General features: G+C 38.9%; 1 protein-coding gene across 2 annotated transcripts in view; it reads left to right on the top strand.

Moving 5' to 3' along the window:
- Nucleotides 1–19,745, top strand: part of FKBP7 (FKBP prolyl isomerase 7) — a 98,681-nt gene that overhangs the window by 15,606 nt on the left and 63,330 nt on the right. For both annotated transcript variants that reach the window (XM_053698508.1, XM_053698509.1), the window contains exon 3: nt 9,980–10,107. In XM_053698508.1, the coding sequence (XP_053554483.1) occupies nt 9,980–10,107 (128 nt within the window). The remainder of the gene's footprint in view (nt 1–9,979; nt 10,108–19,745) is intronic.

The following is a 19,745-nucleotide window of genomic DNA, read 5'->3' as shown; positions in this document are numbered from 1 at the left end:
TATTTTCTTTTAAAAAACAATTTTCACAGACCCCCAAGATTTACACTGTTGGAAAGGTTAGGCAATTACCTTTCCAACGGTGGGTCTTGGGGGTCTGTAGCTGCTTAGATGCCTGAGATACAGGCTTCTAAGCAGCATGCCCCCTTTTCCTATACTTAACATTGTTTATGATATGCACTCACACACACACACAGATATGCACTCATACACACTCACACGCACACAGATATGCACTCACACACACACAGATATGAACTTACTCTTCCTTTCTCTCACACAGTCCAAGTCCACTATTTTTGTTAGATCTAAGTGTAGTTTAAATAATGTTTTTAAATAAATATTTCAATGCTTAATAAAATGTTATAAATTCGGGGCGCCAGCCATGATCGGTCGCAGAAACTAGCAGCTCCACATTCAGGAGAGATAAATCGCCAATTAACTTTAGCTATACCACCAATCTGCTGGAATTAATACCTACAAAGCAAGCAAGAGCAGTTTGTACCTCTAATGATACCCACACCTTGTATTTCACTCGAATTGGAGCCTTGGGGGCCCATTTAGCAAGCTCCGTAGGGAGCTTGTGAGCCCATTTTTCTGGCGAGTCTGAAGACTCGCCAGAAACACCAGTTATGAAGCAGCGGTCTAAAGACTGCTGCTCCATAACCCTGTCCGCCTGCTCTGAGCAGGCGGTCAGGAATCGGCAGAAATCAACCCGATCGAGTACGATCGGGTTGATTGACACCCCCTGCTGGCGGCCGATTGGCCGCGAGTCAGCAGGGGGCGGCGTTGCACCAGCAGCTCTTGTGAGCTGCTGGTGCAATGCTAAATACGGAGAGCGTATTGCTCTCCGTATTCAGCGAGGTCTTGCGGACCTGATCCGTAGTGTCGGATCAGGTCCGCAAGACCTTTCTTAAATAGGGGCCCTAGTCTGGACTGTTAGAAGTCGATGTGGCAACCTAGCCACTCAAACTTCTAACACCCCCCCCGGTTATCCAGGTAGAACAGTTCACAGTAAACTGCCAACACTGTGCTAATTTACAATATACATCACTAACCATCTACCCCTCTATACTACTGGGGCAAGAATTACTTGACTGGTCAGTGGAGGAAATCGCATCATAGCGGAAGCTGTGGAGGCCTGGGAAGTCAGAGTCCAGAGGATAATAACAGAACACTTCCAGAGCCTAGAAAAGCATTTGATCGTAATACTAGCTCAGACATGCCTGATAAGCGTTCGACGTCCACACTGCAAAGTGAGCCGCATAGAGGAGACTACTACAATATCGAATACTGCAGTCAAGCAAGAAACTACTAGTTCATCAGCACGAAGAAGAAAAACCCTGTTGGACCCACTGTGGATACAACATTCTTTCTCGAGGGGAGAACGGAGAACAAAGACAGCTGAATCTGAGATTTGCGGGGGGTACACAGCCCAGGAGACACTAGCTAAAGGTTTTGAGCCTCCAGATCACCAACAATCATACAAGGAGATAGTTTCTGATCCAAGTGAGAACAAATTGATTGCGCCTAAAATACTACCATGCGATCAAGAAGGACCCTGAATCCAAGTACCCCACTAAAGAAAAAACAGATCTTCACTACTCCAGTAAGCGCTCCTATCGTAGGAAATGAGGCTGGAAACACTAAAGAGGGAACCATATCCACAGCCGTTTTTCAGAGCTCCTTTGACTTAAGTCTCCTGGAAAACTGTTAATCTCCTGGACTCCTTGTGCGCTGTACCTCTGGTGAGCCTTATGCTATGCCTGGGACGCTCTGGCATTGGCTAAATCTAGGGAGCCCTTTCTACCTACCTTACTACAGTAAATATTTCCGTTATCTGCTGTGATTGAGCCCTGCCTTTCCTCAGATTGCAGTGACTCTTAAGTTTATACCACTATATTTTGAATGGTTTGCCATGCTGGATTTATGCGATTCAATCTGTAGTCAAAGTTCATGATTGCACCCTGCCTTTCCCTAATTTGCAGTGACTATTAACCCTTTGAGTGCTAAGCACTTTCCCACCTGGGTGCTAAGCTGTTTAAAGTTTTTTTTTTATTTTTTGAAATATTAAAAAAAAAAAAGGGGGGGGGGCGTGTCGAAACAGCAACCAAGATGGCTGCTTTTCTTAAAGGCTGAATACAGGAGCAGATAAAACCGCTATTTACTGCTCTGAAATCTTACAATCTGAGCTATTTTTCAATATTATTCTACAGTCCAGAAGCTACTGCTCAGAAACATATATTTATTCACCTAGATTTCAGCCCGGAAGACCTAACAGATGTGGTGCATAGCGGAGGCCTGCTAACGGCCTCAGCCTTCATCTAGCCCTCCTCATTATCCTGCAGACACAGGACAAGCAGCTGTATAAGCTGAACATTTCCCACTACCTACCCACTTAACTGGGACTAAAGGTAACTTCACTCGAGCTATGTCTCTATTTCTTACCTGTCATGGGAGACATCACGCAACATATACAAGCCTTCTTGCTCGACTTGGGGATGGTAATACTCAGAAGCTTTGACAACCTATTACCGCCAACGCAGTATGTGAGCATGCAAACCAATAACCCTCTATCATCCTACACAGAAGTACCGCTAATTAAGAGCGGCCAGAGGCAAGATGAGGAGCGCATTAAACCTGCTTGTGAGGATCGGACCTCAGGGGATGCGGCCGATCCCCAGGAACTGATCTCTGCTTATTTCATCCACCAATCCGTTGCCTTGCCTGACAAACAAGAAAATCTACAGAGCCAAATACTACACTTTTCTAACTTGGAGAAACCGGTGGCGAAAAGTGCTAAGTATCCGATTGCACTGGGCACAATGTTAGTTTGGCAGACAGACATGCAAGAGACTGCTCAGTGTTTATTTGAAGCAGATAGATACAATACAGCAGCCTCATCTCTTGAATCCTGTACCCAGACAGCTGAGAACATTGGTAGACAAGACTGGATGACACCCTTTGTCATCTTTTTGGGACAAGCGATTAGAAGGGCTGGCGTGGGATAGAGCTGTAAAGAGAGGTTGCTCTGTCTAATGGCAACCCACGTTAGAGCCGGCACTGGATAGAAGATCCTGCACAAATCAGTCTGCTTCACATTAGCAGTTTGAGACTGTCGCATTAGCGAAGTTGTGAGTATGTACTCTGCCTATTGATCTGACTCTTTGAAATCCACTTCTATATGACGGATGATGTTCCTGAGTTTTGTGAGATGTCAAAGATAAGGCACTATCCTCAGTGTTAGCCTAGAATGATTGACTATGCAATCGGATTACACTTTATTATATACAACTACATCTTTTAACACTGGATTTGCTGGTTTCATCTGGGAGTCTATATGTGATCAGTGTGGGGAGCAGTTTTGAGCTTACAAGCTTTTGCGGCAGGGCAGATCTAGACTACAGTTGTTGATTGGGAGTTTCATTTAAAAATATCTTTGCACTGTTTCTCTATGTTATGTTTTTATCTCTTAAGGTGATCTGCTCATATGCCACTGCTCTATTCCCACATCTCCATTTGACTTTTTTCCTGTGCGATCTTGCATTGCAGCTAGCGCTGGAACTGTAGTAAGAGTAAATGTGTTATATACTTACAGTATCACAATATGACAATACATAGGAGATCATAATATTAGCAACTACCATATTTGTCAAAGGGTTTATAAGTTTGACTAAGTGCTCTGCAGCTTATCCTATTCGATATTGACCTATTCATATAACTATTTTTCTCTCCCATCTACGTAATGATAATATTACCTTAGTTTATCACATATCAGGGTAATTCATATTTTGACCACTAGATGGCCATAACGATTTAGCAGATGGAGCCATGATAATCTCACGTTTTTTTTCTTTTTTTTCTTTAGTCTTTAGAGGTATATTCTTATTTATAGTGGACACTTATGGTCCCATGGTGCAGTCCTTCCATACATCTTAAATGTCAGTTCTTGTTTAATAGCTACAAGCCACAAAAACATATATCTTAATTTTTACGCTTAGAGATCAGACAAGCTAGTACACTATAGATACCAGTGGAAGTGTTTAAGAAGAGTAGTTGCTATTCCATTAGGTCTATACTATCCTCACATTTTTTAAATGACTAATTGTGAGGGATACCTACTATTGGGCTTACTGCTATGGAGGGTTACAATCTAAACAGCTCACATGTTCTTGGAAAGTCTGACTGGCTCTGAGGTGTAGTTAAGGCTATAAATGTGTCCCTTACCCATTTTCACTCCTAGCACCCCAAAATATGTGGGGGGGGGGGGGTTATTTGAAGATTAGGAGTGGGCTAGAATATAAGAAGCCTATAGTAGGTCAGAGATTCATTGAAGTAGCCAGCTGCCTATTAGCCATTTTCTTTGCTGAGATCATGTGTGCTTATATTTTGTGTGTTAACATGTCTAGTACCATTGATAATCTGCTAATGTTGGTGTAATTTTGGACAAAACTATTACTAACAACTGTGTATTTTTTACATCTGTTCCTTGTATTCTGAAATTCATATTTCACTTTAGGCAAGCTAGTATAGTTTAACGGTCAAATAAGTTAGCATGTCTTGAAATCTAAACTACTCAAAGCACTTTAAAGATAGCTGCAACATGTAAGCTAACATCTTTCTTGCTTGATAATTATTTCCAAGTTTATTCCCTACCTATTTGAATGTATATAGTTCAGCTACATTAAACTTTGATATCCTCCATTGCTCAGTAATGTTAGTGCTAAAGGTCCAAAAGAGGACTAAATGAATAATGGAGGATTAGTACAGCAAATATTGAACACAGATAGTCGTTACCACAAACTTATAGTAAAATGAGGTTCTTTAGTTGAGACCCAAGAGTGGTCTCCTTATGTTTGAGAATTGCCTACTGATGTTGCTTATTTTCGTGTCTCTGAGAGGTCCAAAAGTGGCCTCATGATTTCTATAGTAGGCATAAAATGTCATTGGCTAACAATTTGTATTCTAAGATCAGATATGTCATATAACATGTACTGGACATTCATTCTGATCTTTGCTAGATATGTAACTGGAAAATATTTTGATTCAAACTGTTCACATATATTTTATGTTTGTATGCCTTATTTTGAACCTTAATAAAAAAATATTTAAAAAAAAAATTCACAGATTCCCAAGACTTACACTGTTGGAAAGGTTAGGCGATTACCTAGGTCCATGAGAGGCCCCAGATATTATTTAGAAGGTATGCAGTCCAATAGGCAAATGATCTACTCATTTATGTGCATATGTTAACAAGTATATGTCTATGTATATATCAAAGTTCTCAAATCGTGTCATATAATCCTTTAAAGTATATCTACTCTTCATGTTAGTTATATGTCTTGAACTTAATTCTCGATGTACTCTTACCATTGATGCATATTTTTCTGTATGCCTTTAACTGAACCTCAATAAAAAAAAAAAAATGAAAACAAAAATAAAAATGTTATAAGTTCATCCCTCACAAGATGTTTCTAATATTATTGACATATTAGGAGCCAGTTATATATCTATATAAAGAGAAAGCAGGAAGCAGAGTTTAAACTAATTTAAATACCTTTACACATATTTAAAGACAGCCCTACATTCAAATTAGACCTTTGTAAATTAAAGTAGAATTCAGAGTAGAGTGCAGACCTGGGAATCACTTCTGCAGAAGTCTTATCTAAGTGCCATCCTGGAGGATCCATATAGGTTAAATCATGAGAGCAACATTGGGAGGAGGAAGTAGTGAAGCACGGAGCAATAGCTCCTCCCACATAACCTACTGCCCGCTGTAGTTAGAAAGGGATAGCATTTAACCTCATGGTTACCAAAAAGGGCTGTAATGTTAGTGCACACTAAAACTCCTCTCAAGTAGCTAGGGGTTAAACGCAGCAGGTTTTTTTTTCTGCTCCAGTGTACTGAGCCTGTTGATTATGAGGGAAAGAACTGGCAATGAAGAAAGTAGCCAAAATGATTTCAGTGCACTGATAAAGACCAGAGTTTCAGCTTTCTCCATGGGTATTAATTTTATTATTTTTTATTATTTTTTTATCTGTAGAGTAGTGGGTCCCCCCTCCCTGCAATCATGTTTGTGTGTTGTTGTTGTTTTTTTTCTACAGTGTAGCATCCCTTCCCTCCTTCTCCCATCCAAACTTTACTTTCTGCAGTGTGGGGCCACTCCCCCCCCTCTCCCCCCCCCCTCTGTGCCGCCCACCCAACTCCTTCCTTCCCTCCAGCACCTCCCACTGGCACTGAAGGAGATCATTACAGGCAGACAGTGACACAGACTGTATCACTATCTGTAACAATATGGCAATCTGCACTCATATGGTAACGGAGCACAGATCATGCTCTATTACCTTATGAGGACAGATTGCCTGCAGCTCAGGAACAGCAGTCTTAGCTGTTACTTTACAACTGAGACTGCTGGAGCTTCCTGAAGCTTCAACATATATGTACGTCATAGCCAATGGGTTAAGGGGTTGATGATTATTTTTATTTTTTTTAAATTTACAATTTGAATAAATGTTTTATATTTTTGCATGTAAGCTAGGGGGCACTTATGATATATTTATGGAACCTTTATCTTTATCATACTACTGGAGGACAGGGGCGTACATCCTCACCCCTGTCCGCGCTGCGTCACCACTGGTGGGCAGCAATCTGCTGCCTGCATTTATCATTGTATATGTGCTCTCGTGTGCAACCCTGCCCACAGGGCCGGACTGGGAAATCAGACCGGCCCTGGAAATTTGTATAGACCAGCCCAGCCCCGCCCCCTCCAGCAAAGCCACGCCCCCTCCAGCACAGCCACGCCCCCAGTCCCGGCTCTGTTCCCATTGTATAAAACACAGCTAGATTGGCAGATTTGAATGAACAAACAATACATAAAATACAAAATACCCATGCATAAGCTAAAAAACGTAAATGCCTAGCACAGCAGCCTGTAGAACTCAGCATCTCGTTAGGTTTATATCATGGCAACCACATGTTTTGCAAACACAATTTAGGGAGAAAAAAACAAACACAAAACAAAACAGTATATTCTATTTCTATGCTTATAAACCCCAAATAGGCTGTTCTTTATGATGCAAAAATGCTTCTAACTACTTAGAGCAGGCAGTAAAAAAATAAAATAAAATCTTAAATCCCTTTCAGGATTATTAATGTCTGTATACACTGTCCAGGGATCTCATCTGATCTGTCTGTATATATAATGCATACAAACACAAACCTCCATACTTATTCTAAAGGCTGCCTGTTGTTGCCCATCCTTGCATTAGATTTACTTACACACATATATATATATATATATATTGTGACCATGTTTTTTTTTTTAATTAAATAATGGCTATACACAGCATAAATGTAGTATCTAACTGCCAAAACAGTACAGTTAATAAACTATTTTAAAACAGCCCTTGAACTGTAGTAATTATTAATTACATACGTTATTGGCAATTTGCCAAGTTATGCATGATGGGAAATTACAATTGTAAAGACTAAAACAGCCAAGTAGGGAAACACCATTTAAAATAATATAATTGTATTTAAAGCTGATATAAATATATGTATCTACAGTTATAGCATATGAAATTGAAGAAGCTTACAGTACAAATGCACTGAAGAACCATGGATATGTCATTAAATGCTAACAAAAAAACTCCTTTGTGAGTACAAAATGAGACAGGTGTGAGAGTCTATAACAATTAGAAATCAAAATAACAATGCAGTGGATTTGTTAATTGATTTACTTCATTAGTATTCAGATCATGGATAAATAATAATAAAAATAGCAATGTGCAGGCTGCCAGTGTGTCCAGCATTCAGGAGGGTAGGGGAGAACCTGTGCACTTGTGGGTAAATTGCAAACTATAACTCATCAGCCGTGCATCAAGGGCAGAAATGCTCAGACTTCATTTCAAAAGCCATTCAAGTGAAAGTATTGCGTTTTGTTCTTTGTTCCATCTAATAACGTCCATAGAGGGCAAGAGGGGCAAACGCTTTCCATTTAAATCATGAGGCGAGCTGGTGGTACTCACATCAACAGACAACAGACTTCACTTCTCTGAGACTCTGCCTCTGCATTTTTTTACCGGCCGGCCGTGTTTGTATCCCTACCACACGTGACCCGGCCCCATGGGGCCTGCAACTCAAGGCTCACTGACGCTCCCATGCCAGGCTCCCTCCACAGTCAGTCAATTCAGTCTTGGTGTGACGTGACGTCACATAAGCCGGGGCAGGCTGGCCCGGCCCACTCCCACATTCCAATTTCCTCCCTGGCCTCATGCAGATGCAGCCACAGACTGAGCTGAGCGTGTTAATGACAAACAGACACAGACTCAGTCTGAATGGCTTGTGGTAGTAGCGCGGGTTAAATTGCGTTGTGGGCCGGCCAGAGGGGTTATTAATATTATTAGACTGTTAGTATTATACCATCCGTAATCACAATATATACAGTATATCCTCGTCGCATTATCAAAATATTTGCTGCTAAATAATTTCTGCTCTCTACTGCAGCAGCTGAGCCAGCTTGAGGCTGAGCCCAGCCCAGGGCCAGCTGAGCTGCCGGCCCACCGGGATTTTTCCCGGTATCCCGGCTGCCCAATCCGGCCCTGGTCTGAATGGCTTTTGGTAGTAGCGCGGGTTAAATTGCGTTGTGGGCCGGCCAGAGGGGTTATTAATATTATTAGACTGTTAGTATTATACCATCCGTAATCACAATATATACAGTATATCCTCGTTGCATTATCAAAATATTTGCTGCTAAATAATTTCTGCTCTCTACTGCAGCAGCTGAGCCAGCTTGAGGCTGAGCCCAGCCCAGGGCCAGCTGAGCTGCCGGCCCACCGGGATTTTTCCCGGTATCCCGGCTGCCCAATCCGGCCCTGCCTGCCCATGCACAGCCAATCATGTGCAGGCAGGGTCGGAAAAGTGGGAATAGTGCAGGGAGATTGATACCACCACATAACAGGTGGAGAATAGGGTTGCTAATGGCCGATGGGGCTGAGACCCCCTTGATACATTTTGGTCTATAAGATTGTTTTTGCAGTATCTTATTTATAAATGTCCCTAACTGGCCTCAACAAAGAAGAGAAGATAACTAAGACTAAATGTTACACTTATTTCTTTAATATTTAATATTAAATATTTAAAAACAATATTATTAAAAAAATACATTTGCATATTATTTAGGCTAACCTTTGCTTTGAATAGATCATTATACAAATGATTTATTTAGTGATTATGAATAGACACCTTTTCACTGCATCTGTTATCTGAAGATATCAATTAAAGGGACATAAACGTGTAAAAAAAAAAAGCTCTAATATGTGGGCATTGTATTATTGAACCGTTGTTTGCATATAACTACGTATTTAACCCCTTCATAAGGGTTAAACACAGAGTTAAAGTGACCTCCAAGTAAATGTCATAATTGAATTTTTTTTTAAAGTTTATTAAAATTGTATGTTGTTTTTAATTCACAACATTTTTCTTTTTGACTTTTATGTCCCTTTTGATATCCACTGACATAATAATCACAATCTTGTATGTTTAATTTTGGTGGTTGTTGTCAATTTTACAGTTGAACCAATTACCCACAAGCATTGGTTACAGAGCATAGAGTATCACTAATAAAATATGTTATATTATTTAATAAGTGAGACCTCCTTATCCTTAGTCTTGCATTTCACTATACGTCTAAACCTAGGGTATAAAAAAACCTATGGAATGTGTTGTCACTTTGCACATTAATGAATATATACAAATACAATTCAATCTTATTCTATATTTGTGCAGATTCAATTATATAACATGGTAAAATACATAGAACATGTTTTTTTAACGATTGTAAAATGCATCATGCAGACATTGTTTGTTATTCTGTTCAAATTCCTCAATCAATATGAATCCAAATATTCGTAATAACTGCATAGGAGCTAATTTGTATTGTTTTATCAGTATTACAGTATTGCTTTATTCATTTATTTTAAAGAGAAAATTCCACCTAACGCAACACTGATTTTCGAAATTGAACTGTATGGAATTAGCAAAGGACCCCGCAGCGTTGAAGCATTTCAGCAAATAGATTTGGACAATGACAAACAGCTTTCTAAAGATGAGGTAAACATACTTATTTGCTAATAGTAATACAGGGAATCATTTTAATGACTCCTTATCGTTTAATACCCTTCATGGGACATTTAAGGTGAAAAAATAATCCTGAAGATTCAGCCTATCTTAATTGTTCTGTATAAACATTATTGTTGTAAATTCATCCTTTTGACTAGCTTTAGACATTCTTAATCTTATTTAATGTATTTGTCCTTACAACTTTTGTAACACTAATCTATAAACACTTTGTAAAGTAGTGTTTTACAAATAGTGATGATAATGAATATTGTAAATGCTGGTATTCCTCCTTTTCTGAAAACAAAAACAAACTACCTTCCTAGTTATCTAATTTTCCAATATATAACTCATCCTTTCTGCTTGAAAGAATGCTCTGAAAGTAAGATACAACTCAAAATTAAATTGTGATGCTTCAGATAGATAATGCAATTTTAAAAAATACAAATCTGATATAATTCTATCATCAAATTCAGAGCTAGATTACAAGTGGCACTCTAAAGTTAGAGCAGGTCGAGATAAGCAATTTTGCGGGTGCGCGTAAATTATAAATTAAAAGTAACCTGGTGCGCTCGAGCACAAACAATTGCACTCTTCGGGTTAGCGCAAGTGAAGACCTTGAGTAAAGTGTAAGGGGTAAAAAAAAAAGTTGCACCAAGCACAGCATACGTACATTAACCATTTGAGTGCTAATGACGGCTCTGAGCCATAGCAAATTTTCCCACTCAGGTGATAACGATGGCTCAGAGCCTCCCCTGTCCTATGTGTGTATTACACTTTTTTAAAAATTTTGTTTAATATTTTTTTTTTTTTAAAGTTTACATTTATATATATATATATATATATATATATATAATATATATATCATTATAAACATATATATATATATATATATATATTTTTTTTAATGTACCCTAAGGTAAGCCCCCACCCCCCCCTGCCAACTCCGCCTCCATGATACAAGGCTGCCTGCCTGCAATCTATCCATATCCATGTTGCGCAATGGAGAGACTGAGCCATTCAGCTGCCCTCCCATTACGCAATATGGATATCCAGTGGTGCTGCTGCTTAAAGGGCCAGTAAATCTATAAAATAATGTTATATAATTCTGCACATAGTGCAAAATTATATAACATTATATTAGCGCTAGCTTTATTCAACCTAATAGTGCCTGTGAATTTATATTAAAAAAGACTGCTTTTCAGACCCGCTCTCTGCTCTACTGAGCGGGTCTGTTTTTATCACAGAGCGCATCTGGCCAGCTGTCTAGTCACAGTCTGGCCCGACCGCGCCATTACACTAAGTGCAGCTCGCTCCTTCTCTGTCTGACAGCAGTCCTAGAGGTGTCAATTTATGTGTGTATCCTCAGTCCTAGAGGTGTTAGTGTATGTATGTATGTATTTTTCTTTCATGATTCAGATCAGGTTTACAATTAATTAGAACATTTACAATTTACTTCTATTGTTTAATTTGCTTCCTTCTCTTGTTAAAATGTTTATCTAGGAAAGCTCAGGAGCAGCAAAGAACCTAGGTTCTAGCTTCCGATTGGTGGCTGCATATATATATACCAATTGTCATTAGCTCACCCATGTGTTCAGTTAGAAGTAGTGCATTGCTGCTCCTTCAACAAATGATACAAAGAGAATGAAGGCGATTACATAAAAGAAGTAAACTGGAAAGTAGTTTTAAAAAATTGTATGTTCAATAATGTAATGTAAATTATGAAAGAAAAAAATAGGGTTTCATGTCCCTTTAAGAAATACAATTGCAGTTGCTTTGTAAGGAAGGATAAAAACTAATAGAGAATAATGTGTTACTTAAAGGGATAGGAAAGTAAAAAAAAAAAACTTCAATGTTTGAGATAGAGCATGTCATTTTAAGACACTTTTAAATTCACTTCTATTTTCAAATGTGATTTGTTCTCTTAGTATCCCTTATTGAAAACTAATACACACATATACTACACTAGTTGCTAGCTGCCACTATATGTTGTTTCAGATAAAAAAAATAATAATTGAACAACTTTACATTTTACTTCTGTTATCTATTTTTCTTTCATTTTTGGTATCATTTGAAAAGCATACATAGATAGGCTAAGGAGCAGCAATGCTGGTGATTGGTGGCTGCACATGTATGCCTCTTGTCATTGGCTCATTTAATGTGTTCAGTTAGCACCCAGTAGTGCATTGCTGCATATCCTTCTACAAAGGATACCAAGAGAATGAAGCAAATTTAATAATAGCAGTAAATTAGACCTTCAACCTGCCTATTTAATCGTAAATGTAAGCTGTTTTTGTCGGGTTCATATATGCGTTTCTCTGGCATATCACAGCCAGTGCCTCACCATCCTCTGACCTCACCGCACGTCACTGGCTAGAACTGTTTAATTGCAGACATGAATATCTTGAAACATGGGTTATGTCTGCAGTCAGACAGCTGTAGAAACCTGGAAAACTAAGATACATTAAACAAAGAAAACATTTTTGGAAAGTACACCCCTTGGTGCATCAAATGAGGGGCTACATGTATTGCTAGTACAAAAATAGACAATGTAATAATATGTGGAATATGGCTCTTTGCTTAGTAGTATTATTGTTTTTAAGCAATGCAACTTATTCCATTAATTGCTGTGCACCCCAAATTCATGCTAGAAATACTTGTAGACCCTCATTTGATGCACCAAGGGTGTACTTTCTGCAAATGTGTGCTTTGTGTACCCTATTTTAATCTCTCAGGTGGCTAGAATTGTTTAATTGCTGAACACAGTACAGTAAATTCAAAGATGCTGTTTTTGATAATTTATCAAATTGACATGCCTGCAATAAAACTGTGGGAAAAAAACAGTGACATGTTCTTAATTTCTGCTTATTTCAGACAGGTTATCTACTACAAATATTTATCCACACAGGTTTTGATGATAGAGCTTAGAAAAATAAAGTTACATATTATTATGCGCTATTTTTTAAACCTGATGATACATACACATATAATAATAGTATATTTTAAATCTGCTGGGTCTGCTTAAAAAGACAATATATAGTTTGTATAAGTTATTCATACAAACTTTTCTTCTAAAAGCGTTTAAACGTGAACTGCAACAAAAAAACTCAAAACCAGCTTAGCACACAGGTGGGAAATGGTTTAGCAGCCAAAGGGTTAAAATAGTGTTACATTTATATATACACTGATAAAAAATATTCATGTACATATTTAAAACACTTTCTTTCATACAGGTGGTGAGAGTCCATGATCCATTACTCCTGGGAATTACTCTTGCTTACCACTAGGAGAAGGAAAATATTCCCAAACCCCAAGAACTCTGTAAAACCCCTCCCACCTCACAGGTACCCCAATCTTTACTTTGCCTCTGCTGGATGTGGTCACAGAATGAAGATGTCATTTGATTCTTCAGAGAGAGGGGTTCTCAGTCTATATTGAGGCCCAGTTTCCCCTCAGAGTACAGCGTTTGTCAGAGGGATGTATATGGGGTATGGTTTGTAACTTCTTTTCACCTCTTGGGAAATCTGTCACAGACCCTCCATAATTGGGCGCAGGTTTTTTTTGCCTCCTTCTATTGATCTACAATAATTCCTATTTCATAACCTCTGCTGATATGTTTTAGTTTGGCTGTCTACTGGTTGTATGCTGGTGGACGATTGTATATTGGCAAGAATCATTTTTTAACATTTAGACACACTATCCTTATTATGGGCATATATTGTCATATATATATATATATATATATATATATATATATATATATATATATATATATATATATATATATATATATATATATATATATATATATTTGTTAAAGTATATGGCCCTGGGACAGAATCTTTAACTTTTTCCCCTTGCTGTATTGTGCACATCGAGATTTTGGCACACAGTTTAAATTTTGTGAGTCGGCCTTCAGGTCTATACACGACAGGATTTCGTACATTGGTTTAATGCTTATTGAGACAGCATACATCTGTTTAGATATTTTACACTTATTTTTGCGCTTCAGCTGGATTACGCACGTTGGGTCAGCACACGTATGTCCTTGGCTATGTGCATGATGAGTTTTGGCATTCTAAATTCCCTTATGACTGTCAAGTTTTTTGCACACATTATTTCATACTACTGAGCGTTATCTGTGCTTCTGATGTGAAGCTTACATGTCTCCTGCTTTGTTTTGCAGTTTGGCTTAGGAGCTGAGTCTCCTGAACACCTTCCTACCATTATTAAAGTGATTTGTAAACTTTACTACTTTATTCTACATTATGTAATTGTTTTTATAAAACAAGGGGCATTTTAATTCATTAAACTATTTAAAGACTCTTCCTTTTTAAAATATTTACCATTTAGTGATGGTAAATATTGCATGTCTCCAGCCATGGTAAACATTGCACGTGCTGGACGCCATGTGGGGCATGCAACCATTGCATGTAGCTGGATTCCTCATCCAAGACAGAAATAAAGTATGAGATGCGGGTATGAGATGCGGGCGGAGGAACGACACAATGTTTACCATCACTAATTGGTAAATATTTTAAAAAGGAAGCGTCTTTAAATACTTTAATGAAAGTGCCCCTGGTTTTATAAATAATGTTATATACTGTCAGGGAATAGGTGAGTGACATTATGTAATATATATTTACATACATATACGATGTAGAGAGATAATTAATTTGTGTATGAAAATCTGGCTAATGTAAGTTGCATTAAATTCTAAAATCAGACTTTTCAGCCCAGACCCCTCTCTACACTCGATATACAGACGGCACTTTGATGTATTTCTAAATAACTCAATTAAAATAATTGCCCTGATACTTACCTAATTCAGAATGCCCCCTGTAGACAACAGACATTCAGTCTGAACTGATATTTGAATATACAAAAATTCTCAGGGAATGTGGCCCTTATCATCAAAGTGTTAATTACCCTATGCTAATTTCAAATACACGAAGCTCAGACTTGCGTCTCTATGGAAAATAGCAGGAGAAACTTAAAGTATATTTAACCCTGTGTAAGCTAACAGGTATAGGTCTCTGGAGGTCTCTGGTATTCCCAGAGAGAAAATGACTAATTTAGAAGCACATTTTATCAGATACTAGACAGCCCACTCAATTTATAACTCTTTATATCTATGCTCTATCATGGTAAACTAACAGGTATAGGTCTCTGGTATTTCCAGAGAGTAATTTACTGACTTGGAAGCAGTCAGATACTGGACTGTCCACATAATCTATGTGAGTCTCTGACTTTCCCTACCCAGTACTATCACCTGTAACTAAAAGGTAAATAGGTGTCTGGTATCTCCAGAGAATTCTGATTCTATTACTTAGATGCATTTCTTATTATAAACCCAATAATGCCCTCTGGTATAAGCTTTGCCTTCTGTAAATAGGATTATCATTGGTAACCAAAGGTATAGGCATTAGATACAGGACTTTGACACAGGTCTCTGGTACTAAAAGGTATAGGTCTCTTGTTACTGTGTCATTGATATTAACAGAGAATAACACTTAAAGGGCCATGATACCCAAATGTTGAAACACTTGAAAGTGATGCAGCATAGCTGTAAAAAGCTGACTAGTAAATTTCACCTGAACATCTCTATGTAAAAAAGAAAGATATTTTACCTCAAAAGTTCCTCAGTAGCCACATCCCATTGTAAAGGACTTCTAAGCAACAAATCATTATGTCTGTCCCGGGACAGCTAAGGGATTGAGCCTCGTGCACTCTCATGTTATTTTCCTATTCAATTTAAGGAAGTTTACTATGAAATCTCATGAGAGTTAAGTCAAATCTCATGAGATCACAGTAAAAAGAGTTCATTACCTCAGCACTGTTGATGCTGATTGGCTGCAGTTCATTTCTTCATTTTTTTATTTTTTTACCTGCAGCTTTTCAGCAACTGAATTATAACTTTTTACACAGAACTAACTCTGCTGAGCTGAGGAGATTGCGAGGTAAAATATCTTCCTTTTTTACATAGAGATGCTCAGGTGATATTTTCCTGTCAGCTTTTTACATATATGATAAATCACCTGAAACGAATGCAGTATAAGAGTATTATGTCCGTTTAACTCCACTTCATGAGACATCATTATTGTTCCTTTGGTATAGGTCTCTGGCATTTCCAGAGTATTTTGATTCTATATATTATTGCCTTATCACAGGTAGTTAACAGATATAGGTCTCTGGTATTTCCAGAGTTAAAATATAACTATTCATATTTAGGGACATCACTTATTACACAGTTGATAGCAAACATATATGCCCTCTGGTATAAACCTTAGACTTAGTACCATCATCAGTAATTATAAAGTATAGGTATTAGATACTGACCGTTGACCTAGGTCCTCGGTATCATAAGGTATTGGTCTTTGGTTACCGTTTTACCAATATTTACAGAACATAATTAACTCACATTTAGAGGCATTATTTTTGTTTCCTATACTGGTCAACAGATACAACATGTCTGTTTTCCTACTAAGAGCTGTGAATTCTATTCTAGCCAGATAACCACTTCCTGTGAACTCCAACAGTATATTCACACTGTGATTTTGTTACAGATAGAACCTCTCAAGGTCACCTTATATAGGTAGTATTCAGGCCATGAGCAGGCCCGGCACTTGCATATAGGCTAGCTAGGCAACCGACTTAGGGTGCAACAGTAGTGGGGCGCAAAATTGGAGAGCTCAGTCAGAGCCGTGTTTTTTTTTTTTTTTTTGACATATCAGTGGCAGAACTTACAGAGTCCAAAAGGCTGCATAAACCATTTGCGGCCACAAGAGCCTGGAGATCCGCAACTTAGGACTCCCAGCAGGCAGCAGGACCGTTTCCGGCCTCTTAGGAGTAACAGTATTGTGCCAGCAGTTAGTGCCGGTATAAGCTCCTCCTCCATCTGGATCTGGTCCCTAAAGCACGGGCTTCTGTCAACTCTCACCCACCACTCATCCCTCTTGCTCAAGACAGATAGTGTGCCGTGTGTGTGTCATCCCGCTCTGGCGCTCCTCAACCGCTCTCGGCTCTCCTCTGTGAGTACTGGGGTTGGCAGCCTTGAAGCAGAGTTTTTTTTTATCAATAATAGTTTAGCAGTGAAGTCATATTGCAGCCACAAAGACTTACCCTGATGCTAATCCTAACCCTTACACAATTGTTAGCCCTAATGCTAAGCCTTACCCTAGCTTTAAATATCAATACCAGCATGATATAGTGTATGTGTGTGTATATATATATATATATATATATATATATATATATATATATATATATATATACACTATATACAGTTGTGCTGATAAGTTTACATACCCTGGCAGAATTTATGATTTCATGGCCATTTTTCAGAGAATATGAATGATACACAAACACTTTTCTTTCACTCATGGTTAGTGCTTGGCTGAAGCCATTTATTATCAATCAACTGTGTTTACTCGTTTTAAATCATAATGACAACAGAAACTACCCAAATGAGCCTGATCAAAAGTTTACATACCCTGGTGATTTTGGCCTGATAACATGCACACAAGTTGACACAAAGGGGGTTGAATGGCTATTAAAGGTAACCATCCTCACCTGTGATCTGTTTGCTTGTAATTAGTGTGTGTGTATAAAAGGTCAATGAGTTTCTGGACTCCTGACAGACCCTTGCATCTTTCATCCAGTGCTGCACTGACGTTTCTGGATTCTGAGTCTTGGGGAAAGAAAAAGAATTGTCAAAGGATCTGTGGGGAAAAAGGTAGCTGAACTGTATAAAACAGGAAAGGGATATAAAAAGATATCCAAGGAATTGAGAATGCAAATCAGCAGTGTTCAAACTCTAATCAAGAAGTGGCAGATTTTTGGGTAGGATTTTACATATCGAGTAGTATTGGGAGCTGTAGGTAGTCACAAAAGTAGGTTTTTGTCTCACCTTCTTTGGCCTGCTCCCATCCTCAAGCAAAGACACTCTTTCTCTCTGGCTGACATCATTTAATGCTTTATGTACAACACCTCTGTCGTATCCTCATGCTAAGAATTTGTTGGTCAGTTTTTCACATTCACGTGTGAAGCTATCATCCTCAGAACAGTTCCTTTGTAATCTTAAGAACTGGCCTTTTACTATCCCATAGCTAGTATGCGGAGGATGACAGCTACTCGCATGTAGGAAAGTATTTGATGATGTAGGCTTAACATACAACGATGTACTAACCCTATTCTCATCTGGGAGTCCTGTCAAAGTTACATCTAGATAAGGAATCATGTTTTTTTCAAAGGAAAATGTAAACCTTAATCCGACATCATTGTCATTAAGATAGTTAACAAAAAGTTCACTATCATCCTGTGTACCAGACCACACAACCAAAAGGTCATCTATATACCGCTTATAGCTGGTAATAGATGTAAGAAAAGGATTTTGGTCCGCATATAGATATGAGTGCTCCCACCAGCCCATGAAAATATTCACATAGGCCGGGGCAAATTTGGCCCCCCATAGCTGTGCCTTGCCTTTGTAAATAGAAATTCCCTGAGAATTAAAAATAATTTTGTGTTAATAGAAAGTCCAAGACTCTCAGAATATATTGTTTTAAATCATTAGAATAGTTGCTGAATGTATCCAGCATATACTTGGTGGCTTCTAATCCTTTATCGTGTGGAATGGAGTACAGTCCCACTACATCTATAGTGAGCCAACCCATGTTGTAATTCCAGGTGTGGTCATTCATCAGCCTTAAGAGATGTTTGGTATCCCTTAAAAATTATGGTAACTTATATACCAGGGGTTGTAATAGGGATTCCAGCCAATTGGATAGGTTCTCAAAGAGCGATCCTATACCCAAGAAAATAGGGCGTCCTTTCACCTCCTCCAAAGACTTATGAACCTTGGGGAGGTGATGGAAAATGGGGACCACTGGATGTTTTACATAGAGATATTCGAAAGTGTCATCATCGATGACTCCTAGATATTTGCCATCATCCAGCAAATCCAAAAGTAAGGCTCCAAATCACTGTGTGGGATCTCCAGGCAACTTATTATAGACATTAGTGTCCAAAAGTTGTCTCTCTGCTTCAAGTATACAGTATGATTTATCCAACACAACGATTGAGCCCCCTTTATCGGATTGCTTAACCCCTTAATGACAACTGACGTACCAGGTACGTCCTGCAAAAACTAGCAGTTAGTGACAATGGACGTACCTGGTACGTCAGTTGTCTAAGAGAGTGCTGGAAGCGATCGCAATCGCTTCCAGCAGCTCTCAGGGTATTGCAGTGATGCCTCGATATTGAGGCATCCTGCAATACCCTTTAAAAAGCATCCGATGCAGAGAGAGCCACTCTGTGGCCCTCTCTGCACCGGTAGCGATGGGGCCGTTCGTTGGTGGGTGGGAGCTTACAAGGGAGGAGGCTGGGCGGCCCATCGCTACCCGGCATCCGGTTCCTACAAGTGCATTGTGCACGCCGGATGCCGGGAGCGAGCGGAGGGGGGGCTGCGTGCGCGCGCGCAGCAAACACTGCCACCAATGAATTTTGTTAAGAGGGGGGGGGGGCAGCAAACTGTAAAAAAATTAATAATAATAGGATCTGGTAGGGTTAGGGGGGTGGGGGTACTGGGGGGGGGCAGCTACACTACAGAAAAAATGAAAAAAACATTTAAA

The sequence above is a fragment of the Bombina bombina genome, chromosome 1 (assembly GCF_027579735.1).
Source record: "Bombina bombina isolate aBomBom1 chromosome 1, aBomBom1.pri, whole genome shotgun sequence".
Classification (NCBI taxonomy): Eukaryota; Metazoa; Chordata; class Amphibia; order Anura; family Bombinatoridae; genus Bombina; species Bombina bombina.
This window is presented reverse-complemented; position numbering and strand designations above follow the sequence as displayed.